This window comes from Pinus tabuliformis, chromosome 4_1 (assembly GCF_031772625.1).
Source record: "Pinus tabuliformis cultivar Carrire ecotype Pingquan chromosome 4_1, CPIR1, whole genome shotgun sequence".
NCBI lineage: Eukaryota > Viridiplantae > Streptophyta > Pinopsida > Pinales > Pinaceae > Pinus > Pinus tabuliformis.
The window spans coordinates 783,899,579-783,919,543 of record NC_142303.1 but is presented as its reverse complement, the minus strand read 5'-3'; the positions used below and the strand labels follow the sequence as shown (position 1 = coordinate 783,919,543).

Sequence of the window (19,965 nt, the reverse complement as noted above, 5' to 3'; positions counted from 1 at the left end):
GGTGTCGTATGTCACCCTTCTAAGGGCAAAAGGGGTGATGTGGCACCATCATGCTAAAGTGTTGGGATCTGTCAGTGATGTGCAAGCTCTCCCTTGTCATCCCAGGATAACCATCATCGTACAGGCTCTACAACAAGCAACGCCCATCAAACAGTGTCAAGGCCATCCTGAGGGCATCTTGGGTCCATCTAGGCACATCATCAATAAAACCACCAACAAGCTTTAGTGTCTCAACATTTCAGCATATGGCGGTACTTAGGTGAGTGAAGCACCATGTGTAACCATCGCATAGCCCAATGCTCTCCTCTAGGTGGGAAATGTCGCATCATTTAGGTCATAACTACACTTTAGACTAGGAAAAATGACCTCTCAAATGTTGTTGAATAGGATGAGAATCATTTCTCAAGAGGCCTCTGCTGTTGTGATAACTCCAACTAACAAACCCTCTCAGCATCAAGTGAAATTATCAATCATTAGGTATAATAACCATAAATGCATCATAGTGGACGATACCTAATGTTAGGGGCACGAGAATATTTCACACAAAGCTCACCTTCAAATGTCTAACTAGATCTAGTCATGTAAGCAAGCTACATCCCTTATTTTAGGATAGTTAGGTCAACAACCCTATTAGCTGTTTCCAATCCCCAAGAAGAAGTGACATGTCCCAAGTTAGCCCATCAATCCATAGGTGTGTGTGATAATGATGGTTGCGAAGCAGGAAAGACTTCAGGACAAGGTGCCATACCCATGTGACCAACTAATGGAGGTCCAACATCCCAAGTGTATAGATGTAAGGAGGGAGAAATTGTGAAGGCATGATTTATCCCTTTCCTTAGCCTACTTTTTCCACCCCTCTAGTGTGCCTTTTACTTTTTATGATATATCTTTGTTTGGTGCACAGTTAAGTTGTAGGATACGGGGAAATGAAAACGCCTATCTGAAATGGGAACGCGATCAAAACGTAATCCCCAAAAAATCAAGAAGAGAGGAAACATTATATATATATATATATATATATATATATATTCAGAAAATGATACTAAACCCTTGAAAGAAATCATTTTATGTTTTAATTTTTAAAATTATAATTTAGAATACAAATATAGATTTGTGAATAAATGAGCAAGCCCGAGGCCCAAGAAAATCATGCTACAACAAATACCTATATGTTGTCAAAATCATTACCTGTATTGGGATCCACATAATCAATATCACCCTCGAAGCAATAAAATAAGATAGAAAAAGCTTAACATGGAAAATCTGAATTTTGTTTGAGAGATGGGTACACTTTTGCTAGGGTCATGATAGAGGAGTTCAACAATTGATGCCACTAACATTAAAGTACATAGAGGGCTTGATTCTCTTGATTAAATGCGTGTTCCATATCCTCATACACGATATAATCCAATGGAAACGTTGCAATCCCTTGAATCTTGAAATCCTAAAAATTGTTATGTTTGATGGATTTGGGGTGGGGTTGGAGGTAGAGCTCATGCTAAGCTTCCACCCACGTACTATATAAATGTCCCAACTATCTTTCGCATTTTTCATTTTTCTTTCATTGTGGCTTTCTTATGCTTTTAACTTTCTTTTAGTTGCATCAACTTCCAGGGCTACGTTTTCTGGGCCTTTGCAACTAAAGGTTGGGAACAACTTTAGGGGAAGAACCTCCCAATGGCTACTCAAGTGGACCCAATGGGTAATCCTTTGCATGCAATGAATCTAGTGTAGAGATCTACTAGAGGAGAGGTGCTTCTCAATCAAGTGGCAAAAAGTCCATTGGTTCATCAATCTGAAGGCAACATGCTCAAGAAATGAAGAGTCTAATTGGCACTTAGTGCCCCTAGTAGACGAGATAGGCTGAAAAAATAAAATGATAATACTAATGGAATCATGTCAAGATAACCCACGCAAAATGTCATCCGCAGAACATTGACTCCTAGATATATAATGCAAGGCATCTCTAGTCAAGGTAGTGAAACAAATCGCAAGGGAATCCCCTAATTCTTGAAACAAGCAATAGAACCTCCCCCAAAACTCATAGTAAATGAGACAACTTAAAACAAAATGCTTTGCAGAATCAACCTTCTGGAGATGGAATAGATAGCTAATCCTCTCAAATCATGGTATGCAGTAGTATGTCTCAATCCCTTCCCATGTAAAAGTCTCTCTTTGTTACCATTTACCATTTTCGTTGCATGACAGGTCAAGTTGGCACCTAAGAAACCGGATACGTCCTCCCCACCCCCCTCGTGTCCCGAATCCCACGAATCAGACATAATTCTCTAGGACACATGTATGATTCTCGTGTCCAGCGTGCTCTAGCACGTGGGATTCGATGGGCACGCAAGTCGAACTCGAAGGGCACGCGAGTCCTAATTTCAAGACACGTGTCCCTCCGAAAAGTGCATCGTGTGGCCTTTAAAGCCCGATTTGGGCCCATTTCTCACTCATTCTTGAGTGCCTCTCTTGCTATGGGTGTGTGCGAGCGACTAGCAAAGGGTTTGGGAGCATTTTGGAGGTGATTCAAAAACAGGTAAAGTTCATTAGGCTTCTTTTTTTTTTCATTTTTGCTACAGCAGTTTACATGTCCATTTTTTTTACAAGTTTGTGCATTTTTTCTTTATTTTTTTACAGCATTCATGGCTCAATCAAGGGAAGCATGGAAGAGACAAAGGAAGGGACAGAATGTCCCCATTGGTGATGCCCATCCTATTCCAATTTCATCAGGGTCTGCAAGTGTTCCCTCTATTGGAAGTGGGGCTGCAGCAGCAACTTCAAATGTTGAGGTCAGGATAAAAAAGACAACAAGCTCAAGAAAGAAAATATCCCTTGTGTAAGTATGTCACAAGATATCAAGGGCCAAGCAACAAGTTGAATGGGAGGAGGCAATGTTGCTTATAAATGCAACTATTGCAACAATCATTTCAAGAGCACTTATTACCGTGTGAAAGCTCATTTGTTGGCCTTACCAGGTTGTGGAATTGGAGCATGTACACATCTGTTTTTAACTAAGAGGAAAGAAATGGAAAAAGAGGCTAATGTTGGTGTGGCCAGGGTGGTTGCATCATCTAAAAAAAACAAGAATGATGATCCCCTTCCATTCTTGAGGAAAAGTAGCCGCAAATTTCCATTTGAGAGTTTTGGTGGGGGTGTGGGTCAAGCAGCAAAAAGAAAGGCAGTGGCACTTGGTCCAATGGAAAAGATTTTTCAGAAAGAGAGACGGGAAGAGTTTGATCTCACAATGCATTACTTTTCTATCTAAACCTCATGTCCTTCAATGTTGCACGATCACCTTTATTTCTTGAGATGTGTCAACTCAAGTGGCTCCATCAAGGTATGTGCCTCCTGGGTCAGAGAATCTTAGAACCACATTGTTGACTAAGGCAAAGAAAGAGGTGGACAAAATGCTTGAGCCTATTAAATCAGCATGGCCAACATCTGGGGTTAGTATTGTTTCTGATGGAGGGAAAGATCTAGCACGCCACCCACTCATCAACTTCATGGTGTCTTCCTTGAATGGACCAATTTTCTTGAAATCAATGGATGCACTTGGACAATACAAGGATGCATAGTATATTGGTGAGTTGTGCATTAAAGTTATTGAAGATGTAGGTGTTGATTCTTGTGTGCAAATCATTACAGAAAATGCACTTGTTTGCAAGGTTGTTGGCATGATTGTGGAAGCTAAATATCCACTAGTATTTTGGACACCTTGCATTGTCCATTCTTTGAATTTAGCACTTAAAACTATTGCTTCTAATGTGCCTTGGATTGGAAGTATTATTGAGGATGCACAGCATATCCGCAACTTTGTACAAAATCATACAAATGCCCTCACAATCTACAAGGAGTACACCCATCTATCATTGTTGAAGATTGCAAATACACAGTTTGTCTCTTCATTCATCATGTTGAAGAGGTTGAGGGAGGTCAAGGCCACTCTTGGGGCCATGGTTATTTCAGAGTTTTGGTCTTTTTGGAGAAAGACAAATCAAGCAGCCTCAAAAAGAGTCAAGGACACAGTGTTAGATGATGCTTGGTGGGAGAGGGTAGATCTCACTATTAAGATCATGGACCCTATCATTGCTTTGTTACGATTTGCAGATACAGACCAACCCATCCTAGGAGAGGTTTATGAGGGATGGGATTCCATGATTGAGTCCATGAGGACCATTATTTTACAGAGTGAGTGCCCTGAGTATGAGACATCATCAGAGGCCTTCTTCACCACCATATAGGATATTCTTGTCAGCAGATGGGACAAGAATTGCACACCTTTGCATTGTTTGGCTCACTCATTGAACCCAAAATACTACAGCCATGAGTGGCTGAATGGTGGACCTTCCCACAAATTCCCTCCTCACATGGATGGTGAAATTTCACAAGGGAGGAAGGATGCATTCAAGCAAATTTCAGGATAGAGCATCCCTTCATGAGGTGGAGGATGCATTTGTAGAGTTTTCCATTGGCACTGGGCGATTTGCAGGCTATGATGTGATTAGAGACAAGGGGGCTAAAAATCCCTATTCTTGGTGGGCAACTCATGGGGCAACAAGCCCTCCTCTACAGTGGGTGGCAATGAGGCTCATTTCTCAGGTGACTTCATCCTCTTGTTGCGAGAAGACTTGGAGCACATATGGGAATTTGTATAGTGTCAAGAAGAGCAAGCTTGAGCAATCCAAGGCAGAGACGATAGTGTAAGTGCACGCCAACCTTCGTCTTATTTAGGCAAAGGGATGAGTGGTTGAAGGGAAAGACAAAGATGTGGGATGTCTTTCCTGATGATATGGGTTTGGACAACAGTGTTTAGTTAGCATTGGCCAACTTGGATCTTAATGACCCAATGCTAGAGCCTATCACTTTTGATGATGGTGATACTCTCGAGGGGTCATCCTCCACACCAGTAGATGCAGAGATTACATTGGATACAGAGGAGGATGCAACAAAGGAGAGCAATGGTGACCATGACAGTGATGTTGATTTTGATGATGATATTGATGATTGATGAGCTACCTACTACCTTGTAGTTGTTTTGTATTTGTTATTTCTATTTGCCATTGGCATTGCTACTACCTATGTAACACATTTTGATTTTGATGACTTAATGAGAAAACTGCAGTTTCTTGTCTTTCTCCTATTGGATCATTGATGAATCTGTCACAATTGTATTTGTATGCATAATGTTACATTGTACAACTTACAAATTTTAAATTTACAATGTAGAATCTAGATCTATGTCTGAATTTGTATCATGAATGAGAATGTGTGAGAAATATCTATTTAGTACTAATTTTTAATATATATATAATGTGTCCTACGTGTCCTGTTTCGGGGGGGTCTACGTGCCCATGTTGGACACTTGAATTTGTGAGTCCTGCGTGTCCCATGTCCCCGTGTCAGGTGACTTAGGTTGGCACCCTCCATGAGAAAGGAGAAAGTGATGTTGCTGCAAACCATGGGATAAGTTGCTGCCATTTTTTGACATGAATGCCTACATTCACAAGACAATTATGGAGTCACCACCAAGAGATTTTATGGAGGCAAAACAACAGTCAACTACTCAAAGGGCATTAGGCCTCTTCCAATAGCTGCAGGAGTGAGCCCAAGGAAATCACTAGTGTTGGTTGCAGCAGCACATCATCAGCATATGGGAGGAGGAATCTACAGAAACTGACCATGCAGAGGAAGGTTCAGCGGTTGATGGCCATAATCAGCAGCAACAACAGACAGGGTGAAAAGAAATACAAAGGGCTAATCATGTCCAGTTTCACAGAACCTACAAGATTGATGGAGGATGGATGACAGAGGTCACACTAACCATTGTCCCTGGTCATCGTAATCAGACATAAACCTCGCAATAGAAATGCCTTCAGCATAAATTTAAAGAATGAAATTAGTTTAACAATCTCAATTAGGTAAATTGCATATGCCTACAGCAGCCAGTATGTCATAGAACCATAAAAATAACACCAGGGTACGTAATATGTACGAAGAATCACAAAGGTCACACAACCAATCTTTATGTGGCTTATTTCTTTTCATTTTTTTGGAAAACATGTAATGTATATTACAATAAAGACCAGTATCACTACAGCAGTGAAAGTATTGATAAGCTAAGTGATACCACAATTGGCTTCTCTCCCAACACAGGCTAGCAGAGCCACCTGTCCACCTTATCACCAAAGTCTGTAGAATACATTTCTTTTCATTACAAACATACTTTGACTACCGATCCTGCTGCTAGATCAACTTCAACTGCAATAAACTGTCCAAGGTGGATGACTAACAAACTCATCAGTAAGGGTTCCCTATTTTGCATGTCTTCTAATTTGTAATGTCCCCAATCACTTGAGCATGAAGATATCTTCCTACTAGCCTTACTCGTCTCCTTTAGGCTAGAAAAAGGGAAACTTGTTAAGGAGACAAAGGAATTTTGCCTAACTCTACTTTATTTAAATAAAAGGGACAAAATATTAATAAATAAAAGAGGGGGCAAAAGTCACTTGGAAAAATAAGAAAAATCCACTCAGTGACTGTCCCAATGAAAAATAATAAGAAAAGTGTTTCTAGAAGATCGAAGAAAGTTCCGGCCAACCTATAAAAGAAGAGAGGAGATCATTTCTCAATCATTCAAATTTGTTATTATTTGTGGAGAATTGATTGGGCTCAAGTGAGTCTGGCACAAGTGTTTCAAGCAGAGATCTTCAACTGATTTTGGTAGACTTAGAGTGCCACCCTTAGCTGGTTCCTCAGCTGATTTCGGTGGACCAAGAGTACCACCCTAGTTGGCTCGTGGGGAGATCATTCAGGTTTCCCATTGTGCTTAAGTTGCAGGTGATTTTGGAGCAATTTCTCAAAGCGCCAAATTGATATTCTATGGAGACTAAGTTTTTATTTGCAGGAGGGTTATTGAAGCCAAATTCAGCATCTCAGGAGGACCGAATTCCTAATTTCAGAAGGGACTGAATTATTGTACTCAGAAGGGCTGAATTGATCTTCTGGAGGCCGAATTGTTCTGCTGGTCCGAATTTCATTTGCCATCATCTCAGTAGGCCGAATTTATATTGGAGGCCGAGTTTGCCATCTGGAGGCTAAGTTTCTCATTTGTTGGTCAAATCCACCATCTTCAGAGGTCGAATTACTGGAGGTCGGAATATTCTCTTGAAGGCCAATTTCATTCCTACAAGAGTGCTGAATTGCTTCGAGGCTGAAGTCATCATTTGTTGGACCAAGTTATTTTCTGTTGATAGGCTGAGTTGCTTGTGTGGACCGAATTCATCTCCATTGGGCCAAGATAATCATCATTTTGGCAGGCCGAGTTAATCCAATTATTTGCCAAAGTAGTATCCAGATTCACAAAATTGATATTTGCATGTAAATCCTCCGATCTAATTAATAAAATCTTTGATTGCGCCCCTGAAATATATCTGCTGTAAGTGGTTATTACTTTGCTTGCAAAGAGTTCGGAGAATGTTTCCTCACAAAATGTTTGACAAAAAGCATCAAAGAGAATTTTAAATTTCTGTTGGGTTATAATAGCATATATTAGCAGAAGTATATTACATAATTTCAATTGAATAAAAGATCAGAAAAGATGTTGTCTGTCTATTAAAGAGTTGAAAATAAGGAACTAATGATACATAGCCCTAACCTCTTTTGTTGTCAAGATGTTTGCACCCTTTATATCTCGATGAATGACACCTTGTTCATGAAGATAAACCAAGCCCTCCAGTACCTGGTCCAGATATGAAAAGGTGGTTATGAAAGAGAATATACAACAAAAACATAAATTTGTGCACAGATTTCAAGTGAAAAATGTCTAATACATTTTTTTTGGATATGGTTAAATACTACGTAAGAATCTATTCGAAAGGCAAACCTGGGCAATGTAAACAGCCACAAGAGATTCAGGGAATGCTCCAAACTTGTTTGGCTTGATGATGCTGGCAAGTGAACCATTTTCTACATACCTACAAACCAAAATTTAAAAGACGTGAACTAGAATTTCCATGGGCTGGAGTTATCTAATAATATACGTGCACCTAAAAATGTCCTATTGAGAAGAGACTGCGGTTGATATTATGCTTATTCCCTCGAGTGAACAAAGGCAAATACCAGCAAGCATGTGGAAAGAAAATTGCAGTCCATAACAGTCACTGTAAGATGACACTTACTCAAGAATAATATGCAAGTGTGTTTTGTTCTTAAAGGAGCCCCTGTACTTGACAATATTTTTATGGTTCAGATTCTGCACTCAAAAAAGATTACACTGTTACAATAGAAAACTGCCAAGGAGCCCAATTCAATGGCCAATACTCTTGAATATGAATTTAAAACCAGTACATATATCTAAAATTCCATCATCGTAGAAGAAGCTTTGACTAGAAAGTTAAGTATTTACACTGCAAAACTTGTCTCCCATCAAAAAAATGTAAGAGAATGAAAAATAAACAGCATAGTGCACTAAAAGATTAATTTAGAGGATAGAGTACAGTACCTTTAGAAGATCAATCTCTTGCTGAAGATAATGGAGGAACCAGTACCGGAAACATTTTCAAACAAAAAGTCAAATAAATACTATATATATCCATATAAGGCAAAATAAGCAAACATAAACCTTGATTGCATGAATAAAACTGTTGGGTATTTAAATTTTAGTATTCACGTATAAATTAGAGGGTTATGGCTTAAATAAAGAAACCCAATATCAGAAATCAAAGAAGGATACATCCAGTTCATCAAAAAGTAATCCAAAGATAAGATTGAAATCTTTATACAGGTACAAATATTAAGAATTTCTTTCAAAACACCTGATTATTGAGAAAGCATAACTTTTGTTTGCAACAGAAGATGAACTAAAAAGGACACCAACTAAACCCACTCTTTGGATGTCTGGCATGAAATTTCATCCGAAGTGCTTGTTGCTAGTCAACCCAGCAACGGCTCCTGCTATGTCCATTCGAAAGTTGAATCCAACAAACTCACCAGAGCTATTGGATCCTTCTCTTTGGGCAAATTATGGCAAAAAGAAATTTTAAATAACCAATTGAGGTTTCGGCTGCTCACCAAGGTGTTCAAGTGTTAAAATTGGCAACTAGGGCCAAACTCCATGTGGGTCATTTTATTTTATTTTATTTTTTTCATTTCTACACACACTTCTATCTTGATTTCTCTCCACTTGTCTTGGGTTTTAGTGGAAGAGAAATCTAGGAGTGGAAGCCCTAGGCGTTGGAGAAAAAGAGGCTGCCCTAGCCACAGTCAAGAAGAAGAAATACGCTGCCCTAATGTAGAGGACGCAGTCATGAAGAAAAGCCCTAAACCTATACGCTGGTCCCTACCCTAACACAGACCTAAAGGCAGCCCTCACTAAGACCTAAAGGCAACCCTAACAAAGCTATCCTAAGGCAGCTCAAGAAGAAGGAGGACATTGATGTGAAGGGTCTGTTTTGGGCAAGAAAACATCTGTAATAAGGCCAAGCTGCTACAGGAGGTAAGCCACAGGCCTAGAGGCAAATCTGGGCAAGATTTAGGGCGTTTCTCTTCACTGTTTTGGATCCAAGTTTGAGCAGGTGACAAGGCCAAAGAGCAGCATTGAATCTGGACTGTTTGGTGTGGATTAAGGTGAACTTCTTCCTGAAATTGAAGGCCGCAAATCCCTGTTGTAATTACAGTGGGACGCAGAACTGTTTGGATGAGTTGTGGAGGGTCGTAAGGCCATACTCCTACAACAGATGCATGGGACAGCAGCAAGGTATAGTGCTGCTAAGATGCATGGGACAGCAGCAAGGTATAGTGCTGCTAAGATGCATAGGACAGCAGCTAAGATGCATGGGACAGCAGCAAGGTATAGTGCTGCTAAGATGCATGGGACAGTTGCAAGGTATGGCAATGCTAAGATGCATGGGACAGCAGCAAGGTATAACAAGTTGTGATGGTACAGCAGTGACAGCAGCAAAACAATGGGACAGCAAGCAACCATGGTGCGGCAGTATGAGCAGTGACAGCATTAGCAAGATGTCACAATATTGGAAGGTGCAGCATAAGTTGCAGCAGTATGATGCATGGTCATGAGGTCCAGCATTGTGATGATGGGAGCAGCATGGTGCAGCGCGGTGAGGTGCAGCATGATGCCGAGATGCAACACAATGATAGGTGAAGGAGTCACCTTCGATAATCAGTTGAAGCAGCATGTCTTCTACTGATCTCATGTATCATCTTCTTAGAGATGATCTAAGCTCTTATTTAGACAAGTCAAAGTATTGACCTCTGTTGTAAATGTACCTCTCTCTCTCTCTGCTGAACTATTGAAGAACATACAAGAAGAATTGGTCAAGGGTTTCCCCACATTGGGGTTTGTCCCTGGCTAGCGCCACATCTCGTGTCCTCTTGTCTTGGCTTGTCTTCTGTGATTTATGTTTATGTTCTACCTGCAGTTTACTTTAATGCTGATGTGATTGCTAATCTGGAAAAGATATTGAGCTAACTGTGAAAATTGAAATAAATTGCTCTAAGCATAGAACAGACCTAAAATTAACATGAAGAGGATGATATTCAGCTGTACGGCATTTGCCTAACTTCGAAATAGTTATAAAAAAATGACACATATAATTTATTAAAGGCTAAGCTGTGTGGGAGCACCTCACCCATGTCCCCTCTTAACTTCCAAATAGTTATAAAAGAATTTGACACGTATAATGTATTAAAGACTAAGCTGCATCAGAGCACCCCACGTGTGCCCCCCTCTCTCCCCAACAAGCTTCACTCCCAAAGCGTGAAGAATCGAGGCCTAGGCTGCTCACCCAGGTGTTCAAGAGAAATGACACCATTGACATTCATCTGTAAGGCATTTGCTTAACTAACAAATAGCCAAGCTACATGGGAGTGTGCTCTCTCCCCCCACACTTCACTCCCAAAGCATGCTCCAAGAGGGATTGTTCAGAGAGTGCCCTCAAGAATACGCTTCCAAATTGCTCCCTCACAAAAGCACTTTTTGAGAGTGTGCTTCGAGGGTTTTCAAGGGGCTCCCAGAATGATAATATAAAATTCTCGAGTAAAAGTTTCCATTTTCTTTATATTTCCCTTTCTAGTTTTCGTTTTCTTTATATTTCCTTTTTCTAGCATTTTATTTAAATTTTTTAGATTATCATGATTGTTTCAAGATCTTTAAGATGGGTTCCAACCTCATTAGACTTCATAAGAACAAAATAGAATTTCACATCCCATCAAATATTCAGCAGACTTGGTAGTTTTCAAGATTCTATCAAATGGAACTGCACCAAACCAAAAAGAAATAAACTAAACCATCAAAAGACACCAAATGTCACCATGCTTTTCTGCCACGTCACCCACTTAAAATAGGAGTGGCCTCAAAAAATATAGGCAATGAGGAAAACTGATGTTCATCACCATAACCAAATAAGGATAGAAACGTTGAAAACATGCTAAAAATAGCAGAATCCTGTACTATCCCTGCTGGAAACACTGATCTCTGAAGCTCAAACTCTGTATGAGTCTGTAATACTAATATCACCAAAAACCTGGAAACTGAAATTTAACAACTCTGCTGCAAAGGATCATGGCCATATAACCGACTAAGAATGCGTCCATGAATCATCGATGCCAAAAAATCAGGATGCACTAAGGAGAAGTCCAATCTTATCCTGAATGTGCTAACGAACAATAATGAAGGTAACACTTAAAGTCACCAATAGTAAATTCAGAGTTAACAATTTTGGCCTATTTGTAAACATTATATGACCTTTTAACTTTGAGCTTTAAACATACCTTTGAAGTTCGAACTGTTGCCTCAATATTACAACTCTTTGGTAATGAACATGATGCTCTGTTTTATTTCATGGTTGATGTTATCTGTACCAGTTTGTTGATGACAAATGTTATATGTTGAAACTTGAAGGTTAATGTTTATGGTTGATCATTTGAAGACAATGCTATAAGTTATTACTGCCAGATGTACACTAAATGGTTGATGCTTTAATGATCATTGTTCCAATAGATCTATGTTTTCATGTTTTCTGCAACTAATTTGACATTCTGCATTTTTTTTAATATATATGTAAAATATATTGCAATATTTTATATAAAAGCATTCCCATAACGTGCCACTCCCACAAGCTTTAATGGTTGATGCTTTTTCTGCAACTAATTTGACATTCTGCATTATTTTAAATATATATGTAAAATATATTGCAATATATTATATAAAAGCATTCCCATAACGTGCCACTCCCACAAGCATTTGAAAATTACTGTTACACTTCCCACTCTCTCTCACTCCCAGTCCCCACTCTCAAGTCCCAACACCTTTGATTGATTGAAGACCCCACTTAAGGGAATATCCCCGTGGCTACTAACCTAGTAAAAGTTCTCAAAACTTATCCATTTGCAATTTGACTCTCTTATGAAGATCGATGGCAAGTAGCATATGGGGAATAGCTGATTTGGCAAGGAATACATGGCTGTAGAGTGAGCATAGAAGCTGGGGCAAAGCTAGAACCCATGCACCCACATGCAACAACTGATTTTGATTGTATGAGCCAGGAGCTATCGTATTGGCTATTACCAGAAAGCAATCTACAAATGGGTACTTCTCGCCTCCACTGGAGCACTTGCAGAGATGGGATTAGGGTTGAGCAGGACTGTTCGAGCGGAGATTGGAAATCGCATGCTTGTGTTGTGATTGGATAAGAGGCAGAGAGTTCTAGTTGATTAATGATTGGCTTAAATACCTGGAGTGCCCTGTTGTGTGGGAATTGGCTGAGTCAAGACTCAAAAGTATTGTGGGTTGGGTTAAGTGAAAACAGATCCCAATTGCTCCCTTTGCCCTTTGTGGTCTCACAGCCCACAAATGCTGCAAGGTTGCTTCTTCTTGACCAGAAGGCAAACAAAGTGATCCTGAGGCCTCCTTGACTAGGAACCAAGAAATCCTACTCTTACTCAACATAGACTCCATTCTTCCAAAGATTAAGGCACTGATCTACCAAGGGTGATCACTAAAACTCATAAACGCTCACATCCTTCCAAGACTAGCCACATTGGGGTAACTAGGGCAAGCCATTCGTTGCCACCCAAGGGTTGGGACAATCATGGATTCCTATATGATGAAGAAGGCTCATAGAACCTATAGGAACCAGGGTAATGGCCATGATGATGGAGTAGAGCTCATGTATTTGCTTTTGCCTGCGTGCTAAATGTATTTGTCTCGACCATCTTTTGCATCTTGTGGTACATTTTCCTGTTGATTGTGGCCATATATGCATTTATCTTTCTTTTCAATTGCATCAACCTTCGGGCTTCATTCCAGGCCATGACCCAAGGTGTGGGCAAGGGTAAGGGGCAAGCTAACCCTATGTGGTCCCAATGGAGGAATGTGGACCCGAGCGTGAGAAATGATGAATGGGGTAATAATGAATGGAAAGATGGTAATATAAGCGGATAAGGGAGCGGGACCACGCAACCAAAATCGGGGTTTCCCGTGAAATACCATCCCTGGAAGCAAATGGTCAATAAAAGAGATCCAACGAGACTAGAATCCAAGGTTAATACCCAAAGGGGTCTAGGGGACAAGAGCACAAACCTAGCCGATTCTTTTCGTTGAATCCCCCCATTAATCCATGCCCAAAAGTGTCCATGATAAGCAAACTACAATACTCAATTTCCAAATAACAAGGCATACCTTTAGGTTTGGGAGGCCCACCTTCAAACATACAATCAAGGCAGATGGGCGAGGACCACATGGCTGGCTCAAGTGGCAGAGAAATGGCACAATGAGCTAGCCGGTGGCTGCAAGGAGTTGTTGGCTGTCGGTTGAGGACCATCTTGGTGAAAAAAATTCTCCTACGGATATTACCCACAAAATTGTGGGTAACTCCTCCATTTGCCCCAAATTATCTAATGTTACCCAAGTAACATCAAATAATGGGTTCACCCTTTACAAATGACTATAGGCTACAGGGTTAAATAGGCTACTACGTCCATTACATCATTTTGTTTTGCATATGAAATATGTGTGTTGTTATTCAAGGCCAAGTTGGTTCATAACTAGAAAAACCCAATCGAAGTGACCCTCTGGCCAAGGGAGGCAATCCTAGTGTGTTTTACAATGTGTCAAATGGATTTTCCACTCACTGGAAGGACATGAAGCTCGGAAGCTTCTCCTCCAAACAATCTATGTTTCAGAGTACCTTATGGGAAGAATGGGTGGAAAGCTTCTCATCACCTCCTATTGTGTAGTCTCTTCTACTCTTTGCATTATATCGATTTGTTTTCCCTTCTCTTGATTTTAGCTTTTAGATTGTAAGGACATTCTTCCAAAGAGCAATATTTTATTTCAAAATGTTGAAATTACTTATTTGCATTATGTGGATGATTAGTTGCAGTGTGTCCCTATTCTCCATGATCCACATACCATATTTCCTTTTTCTTCCTCAATTTCTCCCACTTTTCATTCTCTAATCATATTAATCATCTCCTTACTCCCACTTTTCATTCTCTAATCATATTAATCATCTCCTTATCTAACCTTGCAATGGAAGGCGTTTTATTGGCGCCATCTTCACCTAAAGCGAGGGACTTTACACAAGCTTGTATTTTGTTCTCATCTCCAAGTACAAGGCTCGATTGAAATTTTCACAAAATGAGATAGGTGGACCGTGGAACCACCTTCAACTTTTTGCTTTTATCAAAGTAACAATTATTCTATGAACCATCTCTACTTTAGCCCAATTGTAACTGCATGCTCCAATATCTTTATTAAGGTCTTCATTTTTTCGATAGTACAATCAATAGTTTTTCTCCATTCCTACTAAAAGCTATAAAATTCTTCACCTCACCATCATCTTTCAAATAATAATATTTTTTGTAACTCTTCACAGAGGTGTTTTCAATCGCTCAAGATTCCATTGAAAACTTGTTCCAATGAATGGCAACAACTTGCAATCTAGTGAAACGTGACTATACCCAATATTTTTTGCATGATTACTCAATTAATATCAATATTGTCTCAATGGGTGGGGTCTTCTTTTACATCCCCATTAAAGGTTGTCAAACTCTAACAATCTCCCATGACAGTAGAATGACAGTGGTTTGTGGTGTACATTCCTAAAGCATGTCCCTACTAAGGATTCCCCAATTGGCCTCGACAATCAAAACTGCTCCCTTCTACGAGACTTTGACATAAGCACTTGGAGACATTTCTCCTAATCTTACTTCATGACTCAATCTCGAGAATAACTCAACAACTTCGTTTTTATTTACCAAGTTATTGGTGCAACACATGTAGAATGTCAAAGTGGTAACTCGTACTATCTTTAGACTTTCTTGCACCACCCTCTCAACCAACTAGTACTTCAATTTGTCAAAGATTGCAGCTAATCAAAATGAGAATGAACTACTAATTAAAATTTCATTTAAATGTAGTTTTCATTTCTCCAACATCACAAAGTTTTAAAAAATAAAGTTACAATCACAAAACACGCCTCAAGTTCCACTACGTTGCAAATTTTTAATCTTAATGTTTCAAGTGATACCCCATCACTCGTCACTGGACTCGTTACCTCCTTAGATTTTCACACAAGATTAGTCCATATCATCCAAAGTGCAAACCCTAGGGAACTTTTGGAACTCCAACCCATTGTCACCTCAATAGAACCTCCTATAACTTTAGGCTAACTCTCCTCTAACAAAAGGTGGGTTTCCCTAGATGAGATTGTTAGATCATTGTTTATTATTTTGTTATGACTAAAATATATATAAATAATGATGATAGTTGTAATAATGATTAGTTAATTAGTAATTAGTACTGAAGAGGTATGTCTAAATGGGACATGAACTTCCATGAAGGGGCACCTGCCTAGGGTATATATGGAGGCCCTCACTCTCATTTGTAACATCATATCATTCTTATTCATACTTTTTAAAATGTATTCTTGTATCCCAATGGAGATCTTTATATTCCAAGTCTTCTAAAATATTTAACTTTTGAGTATACAAACTTTGTTCGTTACATTATTTTATTCATAACATATTCCTTGAAACTAAAGCAGATTTAGCAATGTTAAGAGTTTATGATGTGCAATAGTTATATGGTGTTGAATTCAAGTAGATCAGTGCCTTGTCCTTGGGCTATGGGGTCGAAACAAATTTATGAGATGGCAACTTGATTGTGAATGATGTTAAGCCACACAGCACGCATTAAACAGCAATGTCTATTGGTATAACACATCTGGAAATTGTATTCACAGCTAAGTAAAGTTGCTCAAATGACACAGCAACAGAATCATCAACCATCTAAATGAGTCTAACATAGAATGCAAGACATGAGTAGCATACGAGGACGGTTTTCTATTGAACAACCAGCCTTGAATACATACAAATGTTACCAAAAACATACTAGAACAAGTTGAACCAGCCAGTCCAACTATTTTCAGGCCCTAACCAGTGGCATACAACTAGAAAAGGTCGATTCAGTACCAAATTGGCCGATTTCTATATGGAACTGTCACAGAACCAACTGATCTGTACAGAACCATCACAAAACCAACAGTTTCTATACAGAACCGGTCGATTCTGTAAAATGCGACTGACTTTCATAACACATTTAAAATAAAAAACAATAATTTAGGAGGGATGGCCTAACATTCAACCCTAGGGCCCTACTAATGCTATGTAATTAATGGTAATGTTAAATTCTTAACTTTTACTTAAATTTTTAACATTATCATTGATTGTTTCAGGGTGTTTCAGAGTGGTTTCAATCTCATTGGATTTCATATGGAAAAAGTAAACTTTTAGATCTCACTCAAAATCCAGTAGACTTAACAGTTTCGGATTTTCAAGATTGGGGGGATTGCAACGTTTCCATCAGATTTTGTCATGTATGAGGGTACAGAACTAGCATTTAATCAAGAGCACCAAGCCCTCTATGTACCTTGATGTTGGTGGCATTGATTGTTGAACTCCTTTATCATGACCTTAGTAGAAATGTACCCATCACTCAGACAAAATCTCAATCTGGAGCACACACGCTCAGTATTTGACAAAATTATATATCTTATTAATTGATTGAAAATATGATGATTACAATGAAGGAAGGCTCTGCCTTTAAATATAGCCCAGGAACCATTACATGAGGGGGCATGATATTTTATCGTGCCCCTTAGTTTAAAAATTAAGTTAAATAAGTTAATATAATAAGTTTATACATAACGCGATCTAACATGTTAAGCTTTTTCTATCTTATTTTAATGCTTAGAGGGTGATATTGATGATGACGATCCCGATATAGGCAATAATTTTGATGATAGGTAGGTTTTGTTGTAGCATGACTTTTTTTTACTCTGAGGCCATCTAAAGCCGCCTCTTTGTTGATGTATTTTTGGTTTAGAGATGGATTGCACTCTATGCTATTTTGGTTATATGCACCCGTACTTCCTCTATATATCAACTTTGCATATTTGTGTATAATGTTTTGGATTCATATGAATGCAAATGAATATATATGTTTTTTTCAAAATTTGTATATTTACGTATGTTTTTGGTTGATCAATTTTTTCTAGTTTTTTTCTAGTTCCCGGTTTTGGGGTCAACTGGTTCGATGACCAGTCCAATTCTGATAACATCAATACCCACTATAACAACACAATATGATGCCCAACCAAGAAAAAAAATGAAATGAAACAATGATGGCTATGGCTCCGTATGCAAACCATCCCTGAATATTTCCACAATCAAACTCCAACACTGCAAATTTACATTTGGCCCCCAAATACAAGTGTGTGGGGCATTTCTCCAAAATGTTGTCATACTTGCAAAATGAGGAGAAGCCCTCTTTTTATAGCCTTTTCTCCTAAATTAATTTTACAATACAATATTATTGAGAAAAGTCTAAAGAACCCTAGATCCTCCTTTTCTCCAAGAAAGACAATAAAATAATATAAGAAGTGTCTAGACATGCCATGTGTACCTCTCTTCATTGAAGCACTCATGTAGATAGCCACTCCTTCACTACCCTAATAAAATAATAATAGATGCCAAGTCAAAGACAACGTTCTTCAATGTACGGAAATGATCTTCTTGGGATGATAAAAGATCCTTATCATAGCTAAGGGAATTTCTTCAAAATCTCCAAGTTGGTCACTTCAAATACAGCTAGGGTTAGGTGGAAAAATTGGTATCACCATAACTCCCTTAATATTGGTCGAATTTTCTCATATGACCACAACTACTCCAACTACTGGCATTGATCCCGCAACAATCTAGATATTCTATCAAAATATTTATGCCTAGGATGGTGGGCACTGCTAACAAACTCCTTACAAAGGTGATCTCAAGGACATATGTACCCCTACAATGAAGATCTCATAAAACAATGTGTAGAATGGGTGCTCCTCTTCCAAAAACATGCAAGGGAAATTGCGAATAAATGCCTAGTGTAACCTCCTTCCTTGGTGCACCCTTCAAGAAGCCTCATCTTCCAGTGATTCACATAACAATAAAGGACCAAGTCAATGGAGCACTCCTCAACATGTGGTTCCACCCTTCCCTCATGATAACAGAAAGATGCCAAATGTCTCCATGTATGGTGCTCTCCTAAAAGCTTCAATGATGTGAAATACCTCCAAATGTGGCATTGCCTTGGGATACATTAGATGCATACGCAATGAGTAAATATGCATGAAAATAAATGGATAAGGGCTCCAAAAGGGAATCTTGGCCACATGTACAAAGTTGCCTTCAAATATGTGAACTCAACACTGAAATATACCTTAAAAGACGTGAACATTTTCCAAGTATATGACATATATATAAATAAACAAAAATAAAAAATAAAAAAATCCAAGTTGTCAACATACTAATGTCCTAATGCAATGTTGTCAAAATAATGCAAATTGAATTTTGCATTCTCAAACGGTGACAAGAGGCATTAAGCAAACAATAAATGAACCCCTGTTTATGTGTATAATATGAGAATTCATGAGAGGAAAAGAATATCAACAAACCCAAATAACAAATGTACTAAATTGTCTTCGAGATATTCATGGTTGTTATATTGATGATAACGGCACCTAATGATTTAAGCTTGCTATGATAGTTATTTCATAGTTTTAAAAACCAATAATGTCTAAATGAACGGTATGCAACTAAGGATTCGTCACCATGACATCGCCAAAAGAACACATTAACAATACCATATCGTAAAACTGACCCAACACCTTTTGGTCAATCATTTGATGACACACATCTTGTGGATGCATCATTATACCGCATCAGCGTACCACATTACTTGCAACATCATTTGTTGAGATTGGTCGCTTGCAAGGTACTCCAAACCCTAGGGTTTAAGGCTGTGGAGGAATTGGCACCACAAAAGATCTTTGTGGGCTAAGAAACCAAGATGTGGGCTTTGCACCAAAGCTTATGGGTGTGAAACCAAGAAGAATTTTGATGACATGACGCTTGGAGATGGAAGAGCACCCTTAGAGGAGCAAGGGGTTGCTTCAAGCACCAAGAGAGCCCATGTAGATTGTGAGATGTTATTTTGTATATGTTTGTGTGGCCTAATTGTCCTAAAGAATCAAGTTGAGCTCACTTGAAGAGACCCTTTGGAAGGGTTGGACGTTAACCCTAAGGAAGCATATAAATATGGAGAGAAGGAGCCTCATTTGAGCATTCAATCACTGCAATTCTTTCTCATGTGAAGCCAAGCAAAGGAATTCGCAATTACAAGAGTTCGTGTGTGACTGCAGGAATTCGCAGTGTGATTGCAGGAATTCGTGATTACAGGAATTCACGTATGATTGCAGGAATTCGCGATTACAAGAATTCACGTATGATTGCAAGTATTCGCGATTACAGGAATTCACAGTGTGACTGTAGAAATTAGTGATTACAGGAATTCTTGTGTGATTGCAAGAATTCGCAATTATAGGAATTCGCAATGTG

General features: G+C 39.0%; 1 protein-coding gene across 1 annotated transcript in view; it reads right to left on the bottom strand.

Moving 5' to 3' along the window:
• Positions 1-19,965, bottom strand: part of LOC149178508 (MAP3K epsilon protein kinase 1-like) — a 199,982-nt gene that overhangs the window by 156,178 nt on the left and 23,839 nt on the right. The window contains exons 3-6 of the mRNA XM_089420367.1: positions 8,504-8,524; positions 8,181-8,254; positions 7,886-7,976; positions 7,658-7,741 (exon numbers count right to left, since the gene is read on the bottom strand). Coding sequence (XP_089276493.1) covers positions 7,658-7,741; positions 7,886-7,976; positions 8,181-8,254; positions 8,504-8,524 — 270 coding nt within the window. The remainder of the gene's footprint in view (positions 1-7,657; positions 7,742-7,885; positions 7,977-8,180; positions 8,255-8,503; positions 8,525-19,965) is intronic.